Here is a 24,011-nt window from a genome sequence, read left to right as displayed (position 1 = left end):
CCAGGATTACCTCCTTTTGAAAATATTCCACTTCTCTCAGAGATGAACACAAAAATAACGACGGTTGACGGCAGAAATACATCCTTCTCGCCATAGCAATAACACATTGAAATACCAATATGTTGGACCCGATGGCAAGATGTACACGCGCGTATTTACATCCGAGTAGAAAAAGGTCCTTCAGCTTGTACTGGTTGAACACTGGAAAATACCTTGAAACTGAAACCAGAAAGTTCATCCCCAGTCGCGTTCGAACCCGCGCTCCGCTCTGGGGGGCGACGGCGTGGCGGAGAGATGCTTCGCGGGGTGCCTCGCGCTTGCGGCGCCACGTCCTTCGCGTCGTCTTTCCGAAGGTGCCCCCCCTCCCCCAAGCCCCCCGGCTCGGTGTCGCGCTCCTCATCTGGGGAAAGTGCTGGTTCTGAAGCCGTCCTCTCGACTCGGACCCGTCCTCTGGATGACGCCCCTCGGGCGTCTGTCTTCCACTTGTTCCTGCGGGGTTCTGGAGTGCAGAGTGGGTGCGTGGAAGATGAGGGCACAAGGGGGCGCTGTTGGGGGGAGTGGGGAAGTGCTGGGGGGGGGGGACGTTGGTTACCGGCCGCAGGGCCCCGGTGTGTCAGACAGCTCCTCTTCCAGAAGCTGCACGGAGGAACCCAGCAGTCCCTGGAGGTCCGGTACGCAACGCACCAGCTCCACGAAGCCCTCCCCCTCCGCGTCCTCGGCCCCGCCCCTCCGGAGCTCCGGCGGCACCGGCGTCACCTGGCTCACGGACAGCTGCTGGCAGAGCTCGGCCCGCGGGATGCTGGCGACCTCGAAGTGCGGGTAGCGGGCGCGGAAGATGCGGGCCGACATCTTTAACCGCTTCAGGACGTCCGACAGGAGGAACCAGTTACAGAACCTGACGGCGAGACACGGGGGACCGCGGTTAAGAGCCACGGCGATTCTGCCACAACTCAATCTTACAGACCCCCCCCATGTGCTCCCGGAGTCGGCAGGACAGCCGTAGAGCCCTCGCCAAGTGGGAGTTTTCCCTCACGCGCTACAAGCCCAAAAGCATCATGGAAGTTGTAAAATTAAATCTAAATCTCTGTATTGAAAATTATTATTATGATGTCACATGAGGTAACGGTAAAAAGAGGGTCACTAAATATGGTCTCTCTGCAAGAAAATGCACCGAATTAAATACATTGGTTTCCAACAGCTACACGAGTCCCTGGGTCCCACTGGCGCCTCGTAGCTCCTGGGCTGTGCATCGGGACCCGGGTTCGAGCCCCGCCCATTCTGTGCAGAGTTCGCGCTGCTTTCCTCCAGGTGCTCTGGTTTCCTCTCACGCTCCGAATATGTGCTCCAGGTCAACCGGTGACCCCGTCCAGTGCGATTGCGACCTCACACCCTGTGTTTCCAGAATAGGCTCTGGACCACCGTGACCCTGTGCTGGACATGCAGTAACTGATACTGGATCTATTAGTACTACTAGGCAGAAACTACATTATGTTCTGAGCTGAAGGAAACTGCAGTTCTCCCCTTATTTACCCCTGACACACAAATCCCCCTGTGAGTTCACCACATCTACTACGGTAAATTCCTCTCAAAAAGTCACAGCAGCAATTCATTTCCCGCAATGAGGAGGTACAAATTGCTCTTGAACCGCAGCGGCCGGCCCTTCGCTCACCCCTGGGACAGCGACACCTGGACGTGGTAGCAGGGTACGAGGGGCTCCGTGGAGAACTCAAACAGGAAGCAGTCCTTCTCGGCGCCCCTCTCCGCCGCGCTCCGCTCCTTCTCGTCCTCCGGCAGCGAGAGCAGGAACTCCCAGCACGGCTCCTGGTCCGTCTCTGCGGATCGACACGAGCGTCACGTTTACGTTCATCCTTCCGCACCCAAGAGCGAAGCGAGACGCATTTCACCCACAGAGAGGTACAGATATAAAGAGACGACCCTCAGAGTACAGTAACTTGGGGTTTTGCCCTCAGTGTGACCCACACCCAACCGCTATGACACATGGCACCTCTTACCAAACTCATTTTAAATTCATTTGTACTATAAAAAAAAAAACTCTCAGGTCTGATGTATTTGGACACTGGCCTACACTCATGCCCCCCCCCATTATACAAGCGCTGAAGAAAAAACCATACCGAACACGGTGCTGCTGTAGAAGTCCCACGGGAGGCTGCAGGTCTCCTCGGCACGGGCCTCCAGGTCTGCAAAGTACTCTGAAATGACACACGGCCTCAATTAGCGCGGATCCTGCCGCACGGAGTCTTGATCCACGCCGACCCAAAGAGCCGCCCGTCAATTATGAGCCCCACGCCGAGCGGCTCTGGTGGAAAGTGTTTCAAACGCCGGCATTTTTCTCAAAAGCAGCTTACGCCGATTCACCCGTTTTACAGCCGGGTACTTTGCACCGCAGCAATTTAGGATGAGTCGCGAGATCAAGGGGACTGGAGCAGTAGGCGGGATTGGAACCCGAAACCCTCGGATCCAAAGGGAGCAGCTGCGACCACTGTGCCGCCTGCTGTCCTAAAGTATGGCGAATCGGTCAGCAGCGAAGGGCGCCACATTCGTTGCGTCAGGTGCGTTGGTTATATCAGAGCCCACGGGGAGTCTCTGCCGGGTTCGGTAGCAGACGGTTTACCCGTGAGGAAGGCCTTCATGGTGGGGCTCTGAGCCAACTTCACCGCCGTCTGCCCCGAGTAGGTGGCCAGGGTGGGGTCCGCCCCGTGATTCAACAGCATCCAGACAATGGGGAGGTTGTCGCTGGCTACGGCGTCGTGAATCGGCCTGCGGGGAGCGGGGTGGGGGGATGAGTCGGCGCAGACAAGGACGAGGACCGGACCGCACACCTCACGACGAGCCCGAAAAGGAGCCAATCGGCAGCGCTTCGGGACACTTGGTCCGTCCGCTGCTGCGGTGCCCAGACCGCACCCCACCCCCCCCACCCTCCTGGTCCCACCGTGTTCCGTCCTGGGCGCTGCAGTTGACGTCGGCGCCGTGCTCCAGCAGCAGCTGCACGATGTGGGCCCAGCCCCGGGCGCAGGCCTCGTGGAGCGCCGTGTACCCGGCGTTGTCACGGCGATTCACCTCCCTCAGGTCCTTCTCCAGGCAGTACAGGACCACCTCCTTCACAACGGGGGTCAAGAACGAAAACCAGTCAGCGACCGCACCAGTCGCACAATACTATGGTATCACTACCTACCGCACCGAGTCGTGGCCGATCGCCGTTCCCTCCAGCTCCTTGTCTTTAGCGACTCGGCTCAGTTACTTTGCTCAGACAGTTCCGTTATTTCCCGCATTTATCACTAGCCTGAAAAACGCTGCTTCGGTGCAGACTGAGACACGACGACACCGATGTTGCGCGCTATGCGAAACTGTTAAAGCGCTACGATTATTAACCTTTCGGCGGTCCCTTCGAGAAAGCGGACGCGGCGGGAATCGCGTCGTGTCACGCGTGTGATTTCGCGTGCGGAGAGCTGCTCTGACAGCCGTGCGCACGGACAAAATCCCGGCTCCGGGATCCGCGGTACCTCGTAGCCCAGTCTGGCAGCCCTCTGGAGCAGGGTCTCCCCGGCGTTCTTGTTGACGATGAGCCGCCGGACCTCGGGTGGGACGGGTCGCCCCGTGGGGGACTCCGGGGTCCCCCCGTTCCGGGCGCCGCCCTTCCTGCTGGCGGAGGGAGAGGATGGCCCCTTGGGAGCTGCGAAGGGACTCGTGGGCTTCTTCGCTGGCGGACTGTCGTGGTCGGAGACGGGTCCACTGGGCCGCTTTCCCGCACCGCTCCGTTTGGACTTCAGCTGCGAGGTGTGGCAGACGAGAGTGACTGGAATCTCTGCTAGCTATCGAGAGGAGTTAAAACCACGGTAAGGACATGGACTCCACACACAGGCTGCGCACGCAGGCAGACATAGATGATGGATCGAGAAGAGAAAGCACATTTCAGGCAGCAGAGGGCGCCGCTGGGCTGCGCTGGGATTGGTCCCCACTATGCACCCAGGATCAAGTCAACCTGGGGGAACCCTCTTCGGTTCAGTTACGCACCATAACTTCCAGCGCGAAATGCCTTCGAAGCAAATCCGAGCACGCGAAAAAAGACGAAGCGAAAGGTCTCTACCTTCTTCTCGTCCTCCTCTGCGTCGCACAAGTGTTTGCTTTTGAACTTCCTCTTTCCCGAGGGTTTGTCCGTGGGCTCGGGGGTAGCGTGGCCTTCCGGGCGGCGCGCGGACCCCGAGCGGGTCAGCAGGGTCCTCCTGGAGCCGGAGTCCGGGCTAGCGCTGCGGCAGGTCGGCGTGGCACCGGCACGCGGGTAGGTGCCCGTTCTGAGGTCTGCACAGACATCACATTGGGAGAAGGACGAGGGGCCCCAAGAGCAGGGTAAACATGCAGCCAGGCGGAGCCACGGGGTCCATACAGAGTCCTAACCTCCGGGCAGCACCGATAAATGTGCCATTAGTTTGTGCCGATACGGGGCATTTCTCCCGAGGTGTCTAAAGGTTATGACATCATGGATTCCACATCCTGGCCGTTCACAGACACACACACACACACACACACACACACACACACACACACACACACGATGTCTGAACCGCTTGTCCCAAACGGGGTCACAAGGAGGCGAAGCCTAACCTGGCAACACAGGGCGTAAGGCCGGAGGGGGAGGGGACGCACCCAGGACGGGACGCCAGTCTGTCGCAAGACACCCCAAGCGGGACTCGAACCCCAGACCCACCAGAGAGCAGGACCCGGTCCAACCCACTGTGCCACCGCGCCCCCCCGCCCTGGCCCTTCAAAGCAAGCACAATTATTATTTTAAAAGTTGTTACATTTTTCGGTGCTCATCGTGAGCATCTAAAATTCCTTTTTCTGTATTTCGAAACGACAAAATGCGATAGACCGGCATCCCGTCCAGCGCGTACCCCGCCTGACGCCTCGTACTTCCAGGATAGGCTGTGACCACGGTGGTGGCTGGTTATCGATAATGTACGAATGGATGCGTTGTACTTTGACTCTAAGTTGCTTTGCAGAAAAGCGTCCGGTAAATTAATAAACGTAAATGTAACGGAAGGATACGTTTGTCGCTTTTCGACAAACGCCAGGATTCGCACTTTCAATCCAGGCACCCATTAATCCAGCACGGACACTTGCGATGTCTCTAGGGAGAAAGAGCGAGCGACGCACTGTACCTGCTCCGGCCCGAGCAGCCTGCCGTGTCATCACACACTTGTCCTCCGCCTCTCCCTCGGCTTCTCCGACCTGCTCCCGCTCCGTGATGTACTCGCCATTCTGGTACTTCCTGTTCTTGCGACGCCTCCTCTTCTTTCTGGCGGCAGCTTCTCCCTCCGAGCTGGGGGCGGGACTGCCTCTGCGCTGGGGGACGGCCGGGGTCGCGTCTACCTGCCCCGGGAGGGGGTTCGAACGGGGTCTTCCCCTCGGCCGGCGGAAGGCTGGCTGAGGAGGTGGGGGAGGGGAAGGTTCGAGGGGACTCCAGTTGCTCTTTTGGCTCCGGTCACTTCGTCGCCTGCCCCTTCTCAGTCTCGGGGGGTCGCTGTCGCCGGACTCCTTTCCGGCGCTTTTGGGGTACGGTACAGGGCTCCTTTCTGATGGGAGAACAAAATGCAGTACAGGATAACATAACATTTTAGAGATACATTTACATCTATGACGTTATTATTCTCTATTATTATGCGTGGAGCCTCATCTGCCAGTTTGTTGATGAATCGCTGAGGTGATTTCCAGTCACCTCCGCTCTCTGAGCTTTAACAGTTCTTTTGTTTTCGGGGGAGCTCCTACAACAACCCTGTGGGTTCTGGGACCTCCCCGGCGCATTCAGTTCACAGTCCTGTAATTTCATTCCTATGTACTCCTCCTTTGTACAAATAAATACACACACACACACACACACACACACACACACACACACACACACACAGAAACTGCTTGTCCCAACCGGTTTACCAGAGCCTAACCCAGCAGCACAGGGCGTAAGGCTGGAGGGGGAGGGGACACACCCAGGACGGGACGCCAGTCCATTGTAAGGCACCCCAAGCGGGACTTGAACCCCAGACCCACCCCCGCAGGACAAGGCCCAACCCACTGCGCCACCGCGCCCCCCCACCACAAAGAAATACTATTTTTTACATTAAAACATACAAACAGACATCAAGTAAGTTGATTAGAGAATGTTGGAAATTCACAAAAATAGTTCATAGTTTCTGGAAACTATCAACACATTCATGCAGTTTAAGAACCCTTCTCCAGAATATAACGGTTTGACCCCCTCCTGGGACTCGAACCCATGATCAAGACCTATGTCACCCTGACTCGGAGGGGGAGCTCCGGCGGTGGAGTTCCTCGGGCAGCTCGGCTGCGTTCCGCCTTACCCGCCTCAGCGCGTGGGAGCTGCTGAACGCCGAGGGCTCCGGCCTTCCCCTTTCGACCCCCATCCTGCTTTCGCTCCTGCTGGGATGGAGGCGGCGCAACCTGGCACTGCTCCAGTCCAGGTGTCCCCGGTTTCCTCAGCTGCAACACACAGGGGGACTGAGCCGCCTCGCAAAATGGGTCACTCCGTCTACGGGCTGCGCCCTGGTCGTCCGCGGCAATAAGGAAAACCGCAACTGTTTTGTCTACGTGTCCGGAATTATGCCACCCTAGTGGATGCACCACATACACGAAAATATCCTTCACACTTCTCCGTAGGGTCGATACCGATACTGCTTTCCGACCCAACCGCTGAGAATGAATGACCAAATTTATCAACAAGCGGTCGGAATGTGAGATTCTACTGGAAACATCTCCGGTTTTGTCCACAGTCAGAAATGACGACATAACGACGTATTTCACCCTTACCTTTTTAGCAAGGCGCCCCTGTTTTGCTACGGTAGCGTCCGTGTCCAACGGCCTTTTTAAACTTTCCACCACCTTTTTGGAAGCTTTCGCCGAGGCTTCGGTCTTACTCACACCGAGCTTCTTGGGTCTGTTGCCTGCAGCTTTTCCTTTGGCTCCAGCCGTTTTTTTCCCCTGATCGGCCGTGGTGACGTGGTGACCCTTGAGGACGGACAATGCGATTCCCTCCATCTTCACACGGGGGGAGGAGCTTACCCACTTCTCCTCTCCTCCCTCAGTCGCTTGGGCTGTACCAGGTCCCCTCTTGTCAGCGTCAACTGCAGCGCCAACGGCATGGCCGCCGAGGTGGTCATCTCCGTCATTTCCATCCTGCCGGACATGTCTCTCAGAAGGATGCTCCCCAAGCTCGGTCTCGCTCCCTCGCTCGTGCACGTGAGGGACAGCTATGGGACAGTCTTTCGCAATTTTCCCATCCCTCCACTTCGCTGACTTGAACGACGGAAACCCGCCCGTGCCAATCTGCCGAATTTGGCTGTCTTGTTGGCTGGTCTGCAGGCTCGCCACCTCGGGCTTTCTCGAACCTGAATTTGACAGGTTTCCACCACTATCTTGCGCCAGGCCAGTCGTCTCTAGAGCTTTCTGGTTCACTATTGACTCCAGGTTAGACAGAGGACACTTGGTCTGATCCCACTTTTTTTCCTCTGCTTTGGATGGGCCCTTATGCAAAGACCCATGGCAGCTGGTTGGGAGGTGTGCCTTGGTGGAACCTTGAAGGATCTTCTGCTGCTTTGATGCTTTTCGTTGGGGCATCAGGCCTGGTGGATGTCGCACGTCAGCTGCAGTGTTGTGTGGGTTAACCGCCTTCCCACCAACAACCTTACTGTGAGAGTGTAAGTTAGGGGAGCTGGAAAAAGACTGGGGAAGAAGATCCTTGGATGGAGTTACGGGTAAGCAGGTATTGTTGGGGCGTTTTGAAACCGGTGCTTTCTGGGCCTCCTTTGTAACATGCGGTCCTTTCTTTGCCCTAGAGGTAAGCTGCTCCCCCTGGTCAATGATGGAAATGGACTCCTGTTTGGCAATGCTTTGCAGGTCTTCTACAAAGGCAGTGCATTTGCCATCCTTGCTGCGTAGGGTAGAGGCTAGTATGGGGCTGGCCACACCTACATAAGTCCCTGAAAGGCTTGCTATGGTGCCTTGTGGGGCAAGTTTTGCCCAGGATGCCGCTGGATCCAAAACCTGGTGGTTCACAAGCCTGGAAGGCTGTTTTTGATGGGCACCATTTCTCAGGGCATCTGGGTAGATCGCATAAGAAGGAGCAGACCCAAACCCTGCCATCGGGGTCCTCTTCGGAGGACCGGAATCGTTCAGATTTGCTTCTGTGGGGTTAGGCTCCTGGACTTTTGTGGTTTTCTGAGAATCGCTGGCTGCATTCTGGCGTTTTGATTTTGAAGACAAATCAAGGGGCATGTCCCTCACCTCACTCGGACAAACGGCTCCGGGTTCCCTGATGGCAGTAGGGGACTCGAGTCGAGCGTACGCTAACGACAGCTTGTCGGCACTTTGCTGACCTTTCTCCAAGTGGTTTGGAGGCCTCGTGTGCACAGTGATGCTGGCTATGGTGGGGCTGCCGCACACGGGAGCAGCGACGGGGATCGAGACCGGGGCCAGTGGAGCTGAGCTCAAAGATGGCTGCTTTAAAGGCAGGGCTAGGGCAGGGGATGCGACAAAGCCCAACGCTGATCCGTGCTTGGCTCCACCTTTCGAACTCTTGCTGCTGGATGTGGAGCCGCCTTTGGCCTTTGGGGCCACCGGCATGGACTTTGTCTCAGGTGCAATAGGGCGCCCCATGGAGATGTGATACCCATAGGTGTGGAGTGAAGGTGTCATTCCAGAGCTGGTGCTTTGCGACTGGGCGTCGACGTGGAACTGGTTGGCCGTAGCTTCTCTCAGAGCTGCGATCTGGCCGAGCCCAGGCGGGAGGGTGATTTTACACAAGGGCGAGCCAAAGTTCGCGGCAGGAAGAAAAGCCAAGGGCTGACCTGGTTTGAACAGGGAGGAGCAGTGGAACCCTGGAGGAAGGCTTATCACAGACTGAGCCTGGGACTTCGAAGGCTGGCTAGGGTTTACGTTGTTCTGGCCAGTGTTCAGGGGGACCTCTGGACTGACCTTCTTGCCGCAAGGCCACTGCTGAGCCAGGAAGGACACAGGGCCTTCCACTGCCCCAGTCTTGGGAACCTCAGCTTTGTCATGCACATCAGTGTTGATGCATGTGGGGTTCAACACGGTCTCACTGTTGCACTGCTGCTGAGCAGGGACCTCTGAGCAAGAGTTTGCGTGCCCCCCTTTGGAAGGGAGCTCAGAGGCCCCGCAGTCTCCCACGGCTGCCGTCCGCTCCTGCTGCCCAGGAGGCACGTCACCTCTGAGCTCTGGGGGCAAAGTCTGCGGGGGGTTGCCAACCATGCTCTCGGACGCCGTGCTGGGAACGCCTCCCACTGAGCTCACTGTGCCTCCATCCCCTGAACTCTTCGGAGTGGGATCCACCTTTGTGGTGACAGAAAGCCGCAAATACCACCCTTTAGGTTTCGCATTCATTCCCAGCATAAGCAGAGCAAAGTAAGCGACAGTGATTTTAGACCCAGATTCTCACATTTCAAACATGTAAATTAGCTTTATGTCAAAAATAGTACAAATTTTAAGATTTACAAAATCCGAAATGTTCACAGATCTACATAAACTCCGGCACTTCCAGCTCTTCCTTGTAACTGCGCTGTTATATAGCAGGCATTAAACATTTCCCTGATCTTCTCACAAGGGCGAGTCTGAAAAAACACAAGGGATGTACTAACTGAGGTGCGTAAACACAATCGCATGGCTTTTAAAAGACTGACAGGAATACCTGAAATCGCTACAACAATAATCAGCATCCTTTTAAATTCAATATGCCATTAAACATCGCTAAATAAACTATTCATGGAATAGCAGCTATTGAAATATTGGAAACCATTATTATTAGTAATTAAATCACCGCGCTAAACCAACACAAGCGCGGCAAGACACAAAGACGGGGCATGGCAAAATAAGAGGTGCCTTTGAAACGAGGCGCTGGGACTGTTTAAAAGAAAATGTTGAGAAATTGCTCGCAGTTCGTGTTAAATCGTGGGAAATGTTAGCTTTGTAAGTGATGCACATCAGTCCCCTTCAAACAGCCGACGTGTAGGTGCTGCTGGGGCACGTTGTTTGGGGAACAGGACCCGACTCCTCACCCCCGAGAGCATAAACGTCCGCAAACTGCAACAATTTCCCAAGACCCTCTACGAATCCATAACACCTGTCCAACACCGCAAAGGCCAGACCGGTTCAGGCTGCTGCTGCTATTTGCAACAGCTCATTTCCAGAAATGTTGAATCTCAAAGAAAGATTTACATTTTGCACATTTAAAACCACAATTTCATGCACATTTTTTTTTTTTTTTAAAACAGGTCACTTGTGCACACATTTCAAGAGCAAGTGGCATGCACTGATTTATCAGAAAACCTGCATAAATTCAACTAACGACACTGCTGCCAAGTTTTTTTTTTCTTTTTTTTTTTGCAACAAGTGCCATGGCTTTAAAGAAAAAAAAAAAAAAAACCTACTTTTAACAGCCTTTCTCTCCAAATATCCATGTTTATCCACGTACCATGTTCTCATCCGAGGACACATTAACTAAAACGGTCAGTCCGTCAGGTTCTTTCCTCCGGTGAGGACTGCAGTATTAACGGAAACATAAAAAGCCTATTTCTAATGGCACATCGTGCACCCCTGCTAGGGTGGCACTTGTCAAAGAGTGGAGCTCTCGTATTTGCACAGAGCACATTACCTGCATATGACTGATGTTAGCGCGGCATTCTGGAGCAGGCCTTAAAGACAGGTCCACGGCGAGAGAGTCCTCTGTGTGCAATGCTCTGTTGGACGAAGGCAGAGTTCGGATGAGGACGTGCGCGAGGCCACAGCGGCGGCATCGTCTCCTCCCTTATGTTCCTGCATCTGCGCCGATTTACAATCATGTAAATATCGACATGCATTCTTAACAAAACGTCTCATGCGACTCGCGACGTACTTGCTCTGAAAACTATTCTTCTGAACTTTGGAGATAAACACACACAAAGTTTGTGCATTGCATAACATATTTCATTTTCAATTGTTAATTTCCTTTCAACACGGTACCAATAACGACAATGAAATGTAGGACCAAGGGCTCTTTAAATACTGAACTGTAACAATTAAATACGCAACGATTCTGCACTGTTGTCAAATGTCAACTGCTGTTTACTTGCAATGCGGGTAAAAAGGTTGGCAAAAAATCTGACGTAATTCTCTGCCATCGGCAGCCGTTTTCACTCATCTGCACCGGGAAGCACACCTGCAGACAGGCGAGCCTTGGTCTGCTTGCGTACAGTCACCGCTGACATGAAAAGTATCCGGAGGTTAACAAAATGTTACAGTTATAGATGAGCGCAGAAGTGTATCGCGCTACATGACATTAGTGTGGCGCTCATTTCGTAGCACAGAAAATCCATATTGTGCAAATCCTAAGACTTTACTCTGTATACTTATTTGCATTTACATTTATTTATTTAGCAGACACTTTTCTCCAAAGCAACTTCCAATGAACTCTTATGTAGTGTTATCAGCCCACACACCTTATTTACCGTGGTGACTCACACTGCTGGATACACTACTTACACTGGGTCACTCATCCATACATGAGTGGAACACACACACACTCTGTCACTCACACACTATGGGTGAACCTGAACAGCATGTCTTTGGACTGTGGGAGGAAACCAGAGCACTCTAAGACTTCCACTGCTAGACACACTACTTAAAATGGGTCACTCATCCATACGTCAGCGCAACACACACACTCTCTCGGTCACTCACACACTTCACATTCCGTCTGACCGCTTAGTCTTTCACATCAAAGGCCACCTTAGAATCTCCACCTTGGAATTTGGCTCGATATCCTTTAGCAAACTATTTGCGTAACTAATGCTATATTGGGAATATACAGGAATATCCAGGATAATTAGAAAATTTCAGTGTTTACAGTATAAGGATGATGATCAAACACTCTTGACCAATCGGCTGACATCTCCCAACACGGGAAACCCAAACTCCATCAGTTAGAGTTCTCCCGCTATAGAATCAACTCCTCCAAAAACCTGGTAGTAGATATCATCCTATAATACTTTATTTAAATAAGTAATATGAATGAATGAAAGAATAACTGAATGACCAAACACCCAGTTCAACGCTCATGCACCTGATATTATCAAGCTCGCTCAACTAGAACATGTTACCATCAGCAGTACACTTTGCTGCCATTGGAGAACAAAACCAGCCCATTTTCCCTCCGTATCTCACCACCTTCCCAGCTGCCATTTAAGTGATAAAGTGATGTACGTTAAGTGACTGCTGTGGGTGTTTAGGTGCAGTTCTAAGCCCGGCTGAACACGGACGAGTGCTGATCGAGCCCTGGTGCGTTTCTCTTTTCTCCTACTCGCGAGCTGGAGAGGCACATCGATGTCTCTCTTGGTTCCAGAAGCAATTCCCAGAGAATTCCTTTTCCGCAGGAAAACGTCACTTTCGCACACAAAACATCGGACGCACCTCAGGGGTGGGAGGGCTGAAGAGACAACGTTACGTCACATCAGAGGTACTGAAATTAGATTTTCGTTCTACGACAAATAACCGCATCATCACATTACGGCACACCTGGAGTCGCCCCCCCACCCTGCTTACATTCTCCTCATTTACAGCTCGCCTTGCCTGATAAATGGGCCAAGACAGATAAAGAAACCACATCCTAGATGCAAGAAGTCTGGCACAACAAAGAGTTAATAACACCATGCCTGAAATGGACTCCTGCTTACAGTGAATTGTACGCAGCGACGATTTAGAAACACTTAACAATATGCATGAGGGCGAGCAGAAATGGAGCACAGGCAGGAGGAGAACACTGTGCTTTGGCTTCCCCCCCCACCTTGTCTTGAACCAAATATGTAGAACACCTCAATTTTCAACGTGACAACATTTTACCCTCTCACAACTCGCACGTCTCGTGACCCGCGGCTGACCTTCCACTCCGTCCTGCGTAACGGTACTCAGGCAGCCCCAGCAGGGTGAGAAGGGTCAAACCCTGACCGCGCCACCGTGCTCGGGGGCTGCGGGTGCGTAGCGGGTTCTCGATCGGTGTGAGCAATCCCAAAGCGGTCACATTTTTAAAAATCCGAAACGATCTGGGAACCTCCTAGCCCCTCTCAGTCCAACACATTCAGAACTAACTGATACATAAAATCCTGCATCAAAGTGGGAACAAACTTTTCCTAGTGACCCGTGTCTCTGAAGCGTGAGCCCCAGTAAGGCGCCAGGTTGCTCACAACACAGGTAAAACGAACGTTTTAAACAGGTCCGTTCTGACAGAGCGGCCCGTTCGCATAAAGGTGGGTCAGTCAGAACCAGGCCTTCAGCTTCAACAGAACCCTGAAGCACATGGACGTCTCCGTAACGCCCTGCAGCTCCTGCGGCCCTGGACCCCCCACAGAGAGCCAAATAGAAACACTGTTTCTTTCTCAGCTCACTCACGATTCGGGAAGTTTTTACACCTCCGAAACTCTTTCCAAACGTGCGCCGATTTCGGGCAGGACGGCGCAATGAGGGGCCCGTCGGAAATTGTCACGGTGTCTGTTCAATTCCCGCATCCGTCGTTCGTATGTCGACGCAACTTCCAAGCCTAAACATTCCAGGGAAGGAAGGAGACTGCGCGCGTTCCGCGTGAGGTCGCGTGGCGGAGCAAATGCAGCCTTGTGGGTCTCACTCAACGACATCGCTCGAGGAACGCGCACGTATTTCTGTTTACACTCCACTTAAGACATAAACAAGTGGCTGCGAGGTCCTGAATTAGCGGCTCGCAGCGCGACGGCTGCGCTGTCGTCACGGCACGCGAGTCAATGGCTGAACAGCCCACAGTCCGCTGGACAGGTACAATCACTCCGCGCGCGGGCGCACGCGATCGTCGCTGCGGTGTGGCTTTCGAACACAGTCCGTGTGCTGCGGGTCGCCTCGTCTGGGTCGTGGACAGCGGTCCACGGTCCCCCGTGGGATTCATCATCCCACAGTCGGTCCGACGTGATCGGTCGCTCCCACTCCACCGACCATGTTACGGCGCGATGAGGCAACAGAAATAAATAAAACACCTTCTCTCTCCGGCCGGAAACCGAGCGCAGGTCGCGCGCGCCTCGTCCGTCGTCTGCGGAGCTGCCGACACGAGACGCCTGCGAGCGCAGGTCCGCGGGGATGGGGGGGGGCGGGCGGTTGGGCGATGGGGGGAGTGTAGGGGGGAGTGTGTTGGGGGGGGGGTGCCAGAGCCGCCGTCCAACACACCGACAGCTCGGGTCCGGTCTCACAGGCCGCCGTGTCGTCGCGATGTCAGCGCACGTAGCGCGCGAGGCGTTTTTATTTCCGTGCGCGAGCCCACGCGAGGCGAAGCGCGTGGAGGGACGCCGGGCTTCTGCCCAGGTGATCCGCGATGTCGACACCGTGACGAGACGGCGCTGGAAGCGTGTCAGACCCGCGACAAAAGGCTTCTGTAAACGCATAACCTGACAGCGTACGGTACAGGCTGCGAAAGTGACACAACTGCATCTCCTTCACATTTTTAGGGACATTATCTTGCACCATCTTTCGCATCCGCATGAGACACGCGCCGCGACCAAAAACTGAAATGTGACCAAAACTAATAATCGACAGGCCGAATTCCGAAAAAACAAAACAAAACAAAAGACCACCAGAAACTTCAAGGCAACACATCTTACAGCCGGGATGTTTCGGACTCGGGGGCTCGTGAGCACATCGCTCTCTGTAGCCAGAGGATGATCATCGTGATCATCGTCGTCGTCGTCATCATCATCATAATCATTATAATCATAATCCCTGGCAATATTGGTGAAGGTGCACAGCTGACCCTTAGGACAAGAGAGGGGGTAACGTTGTGCACTTCTGGCCAAGGTTTTTGGACATTCCGACATAAAGTGCTCGAGGACACGCGCGACCCGCACAGAAACTACTACGCTGAACTTATCTATCGGGCGGTCTCGCGCCCGCGGGTCACCGCGCGCGACAATGTAACAGTGCAGCGCGAGGGCTCGCGCTCGCGCTTCCAGTTCGGGGTCCCTGCGCAGCGAGTCCAGCGCACTCCGCCTCGCGACGTCCGACACGGCGACACGGTTCCGTCCGCGCGACACCCAGCGTCCACCTAGTCGAGGGACCCCAAACCGAACCGACCCCCACCGGCTTCCAAGCAGGACCTCGAGACCCGGACCGACCGCTTTCTGCTCCCTTACTGGGTAATTCCTCAAATAATCAGCTTGCAACACAGCCGTGTCAAATAGGCATAAACAGCCACAAACCCGTTTGTTTAGTAGGTAAATGAAAGGAACACGTCAAAGGGCGTCTGAATTCCGTTCCGTTCGTTCCGGTCCGCTGCAGTTCACTAATCTCGTCCGTTTTCGGCTCCGAAAGTCCGGTGGGGGGGTCGTCAAGACCGTCTGTACCGTATCTCCGTCTCTGATGGGAGAGAGAGGAGCTGATGGAGGACTGAGTGTGTGGGACTTGTAGTGTTTCGCCGCCACGCCCTCGAAAGTTTCAGGCCGAACAAGGGAGGAGCTCGGACTACAAATCCCGGCATGCAGCGCGGTGCACAGCCGCTCAAGGGGAAAGGGGATCGCAACGGTGCGCTAAACTGAAAAAGCGTAAGTGGCAAAGTGAAAATAGAGATCATGCTCATGAAGACATCACAGCTTGTAAATATTAAAACAGCGCAATGGGCAGTTAACACTACATCATCTGCATCTTCCACCCTTGGTATAAAGTACAAAAGTAATCCCGAAGCGGCTAGTAAAGCTCCGTAATGATCTTGAAAGGTACCTTCTCTGCCCCGACGTCGCAGCGAAAAGAACACGAGGACGGAGCCCTGGCTCGTGCGGACAGAAAACCCACCCTGCTTTTGCGGCTGATAAAACAGCCAGTCATATGCGGTAATACATAGAGCGTATGTTTTAAAGAGAAAAAAAAAAACGTTCTCCAAGGATGCAAAAATAACTATTTCGTGAGAGTGGTGACCATTAAACTGACTACTGCTTCCCAAGACTGAGGGTCCCCGAATAGGTCCGACTGAAAAGACAGCAGAAAGCAGCCCTACACTATAAGTATAAAATACCATTCAGATTTTATTTTATAACACTTCCTAAGTGAAAGGTAATGTTAGTACTGTAATTACAGGTATGGTATATACTCATTTGACCAGTAACTCCAGTGCCTGATCTAAGTGATGTAGCATCAAAGACTGATTTGTGTTAAGATCCAGAGAGTTTATGAAATGAAATAGTTACTTAAAGCAAAACTTAAAATTCCCTGCTTCATATGAATTATTCTACAAATATTTTTTCTAATTGCTGTCGTTCAGATGGCTGTTTGGAGCAAATAATGAACACTGAATCAAACTACACAAGGTGAATAGTGCTCTGGTTTCCACTTTGCTTTATAATCCCTTACTTCTGAGCAACCCCCCCCCCGCTCATTCTATAACCATTCACCCCAACCTTTGGCCCTTGTCACACTCCTTCTTCGTCTTCTCTTCACTGCCAACTGTTGATTCCTTTCTATACCTGGACTTGTGTGGCCTTCTCTCTCCACAGTGCCTTTTTCCTTCCACTGCTTGTTCTGTCATCTCTCACACTGTGCTAAATAGAGTTTTACAGTTAACATTCAACATTCAAACTCCCATTCAGTTTCATTTTGCTCTAGTTGTTCACTTCTGCCCTCCTTGCTCCACCCAGCCTGACCAACATATAAGCACACCAAAATCCAAGCGAGGCGCTAAGAACCCTTCTAAACTGTTTTCCACCTTCTCTCTCCTCAGCCTCCCTCTGCCCCTCCAAACTCTGTTGTCTACCTCCATCTGCAACTGTTCCTTCCTCATTTCTTCCTTTTTCTCCTCAAACACACAAGATGCAACCTATTTTTAACCCCTTCCTCAATCCAGTTCTTCTTCCCTTCTCTCCTTGTCTTTTCTCTTACATGCCTTTTACACTGCTGCCTTAACACAGATTTCTGTTCCCTCCTCCAGTACAGTCTCCAACCCAAAATTCTGGACTCTTCATTACTGGTACTTTCGGCTCAGCCTTTGATGAAGCCTTATGTCGTTTCTTTCCACAGAGCGCCTAACCTCATGCCTCCAGGACAAGTTTTTTTTTTTTTCCAAAGCAGCTCATGTGGATCTCTGTTTCATACCACATCATACCTGCTTAATTTAATCTAAAATTACATAGTTTTAACAACCTAACTCAGGAGTAAGGCAACAAGGCCTCTTCTGAGATCTGAACCAGAAACCCTGTGTTCATGACTTACCAAGGCTTTGTGGGCTGTGCAAGATCAAGTCTTCCAGTGTCTAGCAGATACATTGCCCATGAAGCTATCAGACTGACCTCAGAGCTAGATAGACTCTCTTCAGCCCGACGGTACCACTCACTGAGCTTACATGTCAACCAGACCCATTTGGCATTTTGTCTAATGGCCTTAGTTGTATATTAAAATGGTTGAATCCTGAGAACAGGCCAGACAAAAATTGGAGGCTACAGTCCAATTCAGATCAGCTGGGTGATTTTTTTTTCCTAGTAACTGTAAGAATGGGCTGCTCCCACACAACTTTTTTGTGGATTTCTGGTGAACAGTTAACTTCCTGATCAAGTTGAAGGCGAAAGAAGAGCCAGCTTCTTCCTGATCAAGCCAGAGACTAAGGGAGACCCAGCGTCTTCTTTAACCCAACATGACCTGTAACCCTTCTCTTCCACACAGGTAGATCTCAGTGTAGAACCAGCTGGTGCAGCAAGTGGACTAGTAAAAGAATTGGACTTTCATCTAAATGCCCGAAGGATCAGAAACCTCAAGCATGGTACTGAATTGCCTCTGCAAGATGGAGAGGAGTGTGGTACAAAACTGTAAACTATGCGAGTCAGTTTTGATGTTAGAGCCTGATGAACAAATATATCTATCCAAGTAGGATCATGGTGATCCACACCTAATCCCAGTCAACACAGAGCATAGGGTGGCATGTACCCTCTACAGACCACCAGCTTGTTGTCATGTCAGTATGCAGAGACAGACACACACTGTTGTTGCACAAGCTTTGGGGAATTTAGAGTCAATTCTTCACCTGATGGCTATGCCTTTGGGCTGTGTGAGAAAAGGATGATACCTAGAGGAAGTGGAGTCACTGTTGCTGCTGAAGAAAATAATCAAACTCAAGATCATCTACTTTTAACTGCTGATTAAATCAATTAACTACAACCCATCCCAGGTCTCAAGTCTGAACACACTTTCCTTTCACAAGGCCACTGGTCAAAAAATTGTGTCCTCTTGGTTTGACTCCTGACGTTTCCAGACTAGCACGTCATTTCAAGCCACAAATCAGCTATTTGTCGCTGAATATTAGACCTCATTCTCATTTTGTACAAAGGGACAGATGTTACAAAGCATCCAGCACACAGGATCAGGCCCAGATTCTCGAATATGATGCAATACCTACCTTCATGTATATTATATGAAAAAGTCAGATTTGGAGTCTCCAGTCTGTATTCATAGCTAATAATGTGATTTATTGCCTCTGAATATCTAAAGGGTCTTTACTTACCATAGTGTCCTTCTGTCATTTGTTTTACAATCCAGAATGAACAACCTGGGCGCGTTAAGTAGTATCTGCATAAACAAATCCATGACATGCAAACACATGAATTCACGATTCACCGATCAGTCTTGAAACCTGGTTTGTGTTATTAAATATTCAGATGTCTTCCCACCCTCTTGTTTTGAACACCCTTGAGCTTATACTATTGTTTTGGTGCAAATGCTTGAAATCAGGAAGAGCGGACACTCAGTTCGTAGCACTGCACAGTTTGTCTCACAGCCCTGGGTACAACTCGACCCGCTCCAGATTAAAACGTACATGAATTTATCAGTTTTAACGAGTGAACAGCAAACGTTACAGCATGGTTGAGCCTTTAGGTTGAAAATATTTTCTATTCAACAGCAGAGCCACGAGACTGCACGGTGGATGTCCACACCTCGCAGTGTATGGGTTCAAGCCTTGGAAACCTGCGGATTAAAGCAAGGTTATACATGAGAGTGCGGATGGGTGTGCATGCGGTACAGTATCCTAATACTCCGAAACATAATGTAACAATGCGGAAAAGAATTACTAGCATAATAAAAAAGCTCAGAACGAACATAGCTACCGCTTTGGATCGATGTTAAATCGTATCGATGCATGCCTTTTGATTGTATTCGTTATATTCCATAATTACGACCACGCGCACACCGTGGTATTAATGCTGAACAGTGAAATTATATGAAATGACCCTCATAAGCTTTACTGCTGGCAACCGAACCTCTGTTATGAGGAGATGATGCAGAAGACAGAGACCCCCTTTGGTGATCGGATCCCCAAGATCAGATCACGGTGATCAGATCCCCAAAGTATAGTGCTCAGGATCCCAAAGCGTCGGGGTTGAGAAACCTCCCGCACGCTGAGCAGACCTTTAAGCGTGGTGTTCAAAACCTCAGATAAGGTGGTGAGACCATACAGCATGGTGTTCGGAACCTCGGCTAAAGTAACCAGAGCAGCAGGGCATCGTCTTCGACACCCCAGGCGCGGTATTCCGTTCCTACAGCAAGGTCACAACAGGTAACGCGGCAGGAAGGCCGGGCTGGGTAAAAAGCCCATCCGATCGCAGACACGAACCTCCTTCGGGTCTCATACCTCCCTGCGCGTCGGACGTTATCGGAGTCGATCGCAGCACCCGCCTGGTTCGCCGGACTGCGTGCGCGTGAGGTCTTCAACGAACCGAGCTCGAGCGCGGGCTAAAAATAAACAGATGCCCCCAAATAACGCGCGTGAAGTAATGCACAGGTGTAGACGGTCCGCGCGTTACAGACAGCCGACTGACTGTACGCATCGGCAGCGCTCCGCAGCAAATGTCTGACGAGCTCGTAACTTGGAAACGCGCGCGTGCGAACGCGGTCTGTGGAAATAAACAAAAGTGTGGAAAACGATGACCTATTTCTGGCACGAGGCTGCGAAGGCTGCGGCGGAGCGACCCGTGGACATCGCCGCAAATGTGCTCGCGCGTGGAAATCGTGCACCGAGGACGCGTCCGCGGGCTGTCGTCGGGGGTCAGGAGGAGAGTGGAAATAAGAACTGCCGAGCGTCAAAAAAAGGCGGATTCTAAAACGGCAGAACGCGAACGCACAGCCCGCCGCTCACTGTAATTAGCGGGTAGGTGATCGGGGGGGGGGGCGAAAATAAATAAATAAATATTTAAAAAAAAAAAAACAGAAATAGTGGAAACGCGCGATCACACACAAAGTAATGTGTAAAATGACGAACCGCAACGTTGTAACATCCACTTGATCAAGTGGACCGGGCAGTTGCGCGGTTCTGGGCTCTAAGACAGCGAAGCGACCGGGATGTCCAGCGGAAACGCGGGACGGAGACACAGCAGTTTGTCAGTTCTTCTTCAGATCTGATGAGGATCAGAAGGCATCGGTCCCGCAGCCAACCAAGGCCAGTGGTCTTACTGTGGTCCTACAGTGGTCCTCTTAGGAATCCCACTGTCACTGAGGGCGGCCTTCCTATAGGGACCCTTTATCAAAAAAAGTCTCTTCCAGGCCCATGAAGAAAAGGGAGGCTGGGAAGACGAACAATTCACCGACTCTCCCTTCTGTCAGTGCTTTTATTTACCCGATTGGACTTCGCCAGCTGTCGAACTTATTAGGCCAAAATATAGCCAAGAAACGATGATGCGTTTCCTGAAAAATCCCAAAAATAAAATAATAAAAAGAACAGTGACTCAAGCTCTGAGTCCTCATCCATGTGAACCACAGTGATCTGATAAATCATATAACGGTTCAATGAAGGTAAAACACAACTAGTTCAGTAGCATGTTGGGTCATTAAACTCAATTCGTATTTAACACATTGTATCCTCAGAGCGCGCGGCATGGTGAGCAAATAATAATGTACTGCTACAATTATAATTCCGATGACAGACATGTGACACATATCCATACCCGTGCCCCCGACAAATTATGTAAAATCTATTCAAACTTCAACCTCAACAGAACTCGCGCCCAAAGTAATCCCCAAGAAGGTGGTTGCGTTTATAGAAAATCCAGTGCGATAAAATGAACTGCACTGGAATTTAAGTGACAGCTATATTGACACTTAAAAAATGAAAATTGGGGAGGGGTTGTGGGGGGGGTTATGTACCTCAAGCCACCAGACGCCCCATGCCATGGTGGTGGCTCAGCACAGGCCGGCCAACTTTACTCTTCCCAGATCATCAGCGCAAAGTTCACAGAATCTGACTGTGGCCCCTCCGCTGCGCTGTGCATTGCGCCCCCCCCCCACGTAATGCCCCTCTAATGCCCCCTCGCTCGCGCAGCAGCGCCTTTGTTATTAGTAATGGCATGGTCTCGCGCCGCCTTACCTTGAACCCCGGACCGCTTTTCGGCCACTTCTTCCACACGTCGGCTTTACCCCCGAGGAGACCGATCGGGAGGTTCCCAAAGTCGGCCTGGCAGTGCCTTCTCAGTCTCGACGTCGGATTTTGAAGTAGAATAAATCCGGGGGTGTTTTTTTGGGGCTTCGCCTCGCGATCTTCCCTCGTTGCCCGTTTTCAGACCGCAGCAGCTGGAGAGCGGATCGCGCTCCCTGGGTCCTAATGCGAACCCGTTTCCCCCCCCCACCCCCACACACAGGTGAATAAACACAGGTCGGCGTGGCGCGGCTGAGTTGCGGCAGGGTGCACGTGCGAGTCTCCAGTTATAATAAGCGTTATTTTTTTTACACTGTTCTCGCTTCTGTCCCTCTTCCCCTTCAATAACGTTGGTTTGAGGAAGAGAAAAATAACATGGTGAAACTGTCATTTTTAAGGGCCACCGGCGTACATCTTTGTATGGGGGGGATTCACTTCTGTAACCAGCAACCCCACAAATTGGGCGATAAGCGCTCATTTGCCATTAAATTGTTTTGTAAGAGTTAATTTACCAGCAAATTGAAAAGGAAAGAGTCAATAAGCGGGGATCCTTAGAAAACATCGTAATCCTGACCTGTTTTCCTCCGAAGGCACTTAAATATGATAGAAATGATACAGCCTAGCATGGGGGGTATGGTGGCACGGGGGGTTGGACCGGATCCTGCTCTCCAGTGGGTCTGGGGTTCGAGTCCCGCTTGGGGTGCCTTGCGATGGACTGGCGTCCCGTCCTGGGTGTGTCCCCTCCCCCTCCGGCCTTACGCCCTGTGTTGCCGGGTAGGCTCCGGTTCCCCACGACCCCGTATGGGACAAGCAGTTCAGAAAGTGTGTGTGTGTGTGTGATACAGCCTATAGGTGACATAAGCAGTCACCCACAGGTCCACATTCAGTTCTTTTAGTTTTACAGCCAAATTAAATTTCAACATAGTTTCAAAAGACGTAACAATTCTCAGAAAGTCAACAACTGCTGTGCAAGGCCTTTACCCAGAGTAGATGGTACCCTGAACATGTCATCTGGTTAGGTCTTTGGACGCATACGGGGTAAGACTTATAAAACTTCTCAACACAGATGCATCTATGATGTATAATAGCTGCTGCTAAAGAAAGCCGTTAGAAATGTACATTTATTCATTTAGCAAATAACATACAACTCAGCTAAACAAAAGTGCGTTTGATAACAGACAGAGCGTTAGGTACAAATATGTTGTTATATGTTTGTAACTATTTTTGTTTCATTAACCACAGGATCAGATCCACAAAATCAGACCCATGAGAAGCCTTTTTACAGACATGTACAACACTTGACAAAACGTCACATGGCACCAGCAGACTTAACACACTGTGTGTAATGTAGTCAGAAGAGGTCAACATTAGCAGAGCTGAAGAAATATGCGTAACTCATCTTTGATGACATAACACGTCTTATTCTTTTAGCATATGTAATTGCAGTGATTGTATATTGCATTCGATGTATGGAGCCAAAAGCCTACAATACAGCCATTAGCATAGCGATTAGAGTTGCTGCCTTTGCATCCAAAGGTTGCAGCTTTGATCCTCATGGCTGGCTGTAGTACCCTTGAGCAAGATCCTTACCCTAAATTGCTCCAGTAGAAATTACCCAGCTGTATAAATGGGTAAATAATTTTAACTTTAACATGTAAGTCACTTTGCAGAAAAGCGTCAGACAAATGTAAAAGGTTTGTCTTGGGTCATTTTGTGCCTCTACGCAAACCTTTAAAATCCCCTTTAAATAGTAATTCACCCCCATTAAAACGGTGTAATTCTGGTCATCCTGAAGATGTTATACTTCTAGCTTCTATGCTACAGGGGTCTCAGACTCACAGACCTTATACAGTGATTAAGGGTCAGGAATATTCATAGCAATTGTTTAGGCCCAGGACTATATGAGGACTACATGTGAACAAAATTATTCATCTTCAGCTACAGCTTCTTAATTCAGTGGAATTCAATGCAGTTGAAGTCAGTTCAATTCACCTTTATGGTTATTATACAGCTATAAATAATGTATAGCTCCCAGCTCTCATAGTGTAACGTGACATACAAATACAGAAAAAATATTACTGCAAAGTACAGAATAAATACTTGCATGTACATATTGCAGCAAATATAGGCTGAGATTAACAGAATGATGCCATATTCAATTCAGTTATTTGTCTTTAAATGTCTCGCTCCTTGTATGTCAGTGAAAATTCTACTTGTTTACCTCCTGTTATTTTTTATTTAGCCTGGTTAATATACATGATGGTTTTGACACTGATCTAACAGTCCAAGGAAGACAACTGCAGTTACAAAGAAGTGGTGCTTAGCAGTGTGAACATAACAGATAACAGGAAAAAAACAAAACCTTCGTAAAGCTATAGAGCCATAAGAAAATTGGTACATATGTTTAATATCAAAATGTATGCAACATTGCTGTGCTGTGTGAACGGCTGAATGGTTGCAGGGAGTGGATGACAGTGTGTCCAGTACTGTAAATCACCTTGGACAAAAGGACTCTTTGCATGATGCTTTGCAGCAAAGCATC

The 24,011-nt window shown here is 50.9% G+C and overlaps 1 protein-coding gene across 6 annotated transcripts; it reads right to left on the bottom strand.

Moving 5' to 3' along the window:
* Positions 1-576: 576 nt before the first annotated feature.
* bcorl1 (BCL6 corepressor-like 1) lies at positions 577-21,589 on the bottom strand. 6 transcript variants are annotated; one of them, XM_029257480.1, is made up of 12 exons: positions 21,422-21,589; positions 10,697-10,781; positions 6,841-9,378; positions 6,375-6,513; positions 5,178-5,591; positions 4,106-4,317; positions 3,522-3,830; positions 2,951-3,117; positions 2,633-2,778; positions 2,133-2,210; positions 1,670-1,832; positions 577-895 (listed from the first exon to the last, which is right to left on the bottom strand). In XM_029257480.1, exons 2-12 carry the CDS (start codon positions 10,700-10,702, stop codon positions 589-591), a joined length of 4,479 nt encoding a protein of 1,492 aa, XP_029113313.1. In that variant the 5' UTR covers positions 10,703-10,781; positions 21,422-21,589; the 3' UTR covers positions 577-588. The 6 variants fall into 6 exon arrangements, with proteins under 6 accessions (XP_029113313.1, XP_029113311.1, XP_029113315.1 ...); XM_029257478.1 differs by lacking the exon at positions 21,422-21,589 and adding an exon at positions 15,288-15,447; XM_029257482.1 differs by lacking the exon at positions 21,422-21,589 and adding an exon at positions 15,288-15,447 and having other exon boundaries at positions 3,522-3,788.
* Between the last annotated feature and the right edge of the window lie 2,422 nt (positions 21,590-24,011).

Source organism: Scleropages formosus, chromosome 13, assembly GCF_900964775.1.
Source record: "Scleropages formosus chromosome 13, fSclFor1.1, whole genome shotgun sequence".
NCBI lineage: Eukaryota > Metazoa > Chordata > Actinopteri > Osteoglossiformes > Osteoglossidae > Scleropages > Scleropages formosus.
This window is presented reverse-complemented; position numbering and strand designations above follow the sequence as displayed.

Excerpts from the sequence above, each read along its gene's own strand:
- bcorl1 (XM_029257480.1), bottom strand. Across the intron at positions 4,318-5,177 it reads GGCTGCTCGGGCCGGAGCAG|ACCTCAGAACGGGCACCTAC; the intron begins GTACAGTGCGTC and ends ATGTCTGTGCAG. Across the intron at positions 2,779-2,950 it reads AGCGCCCAGGACGGAACACG|GCCGATTCACGACGCCGTAG; the intron begins GTGGGACCAGGA and ends CGCTCCCCGCAG.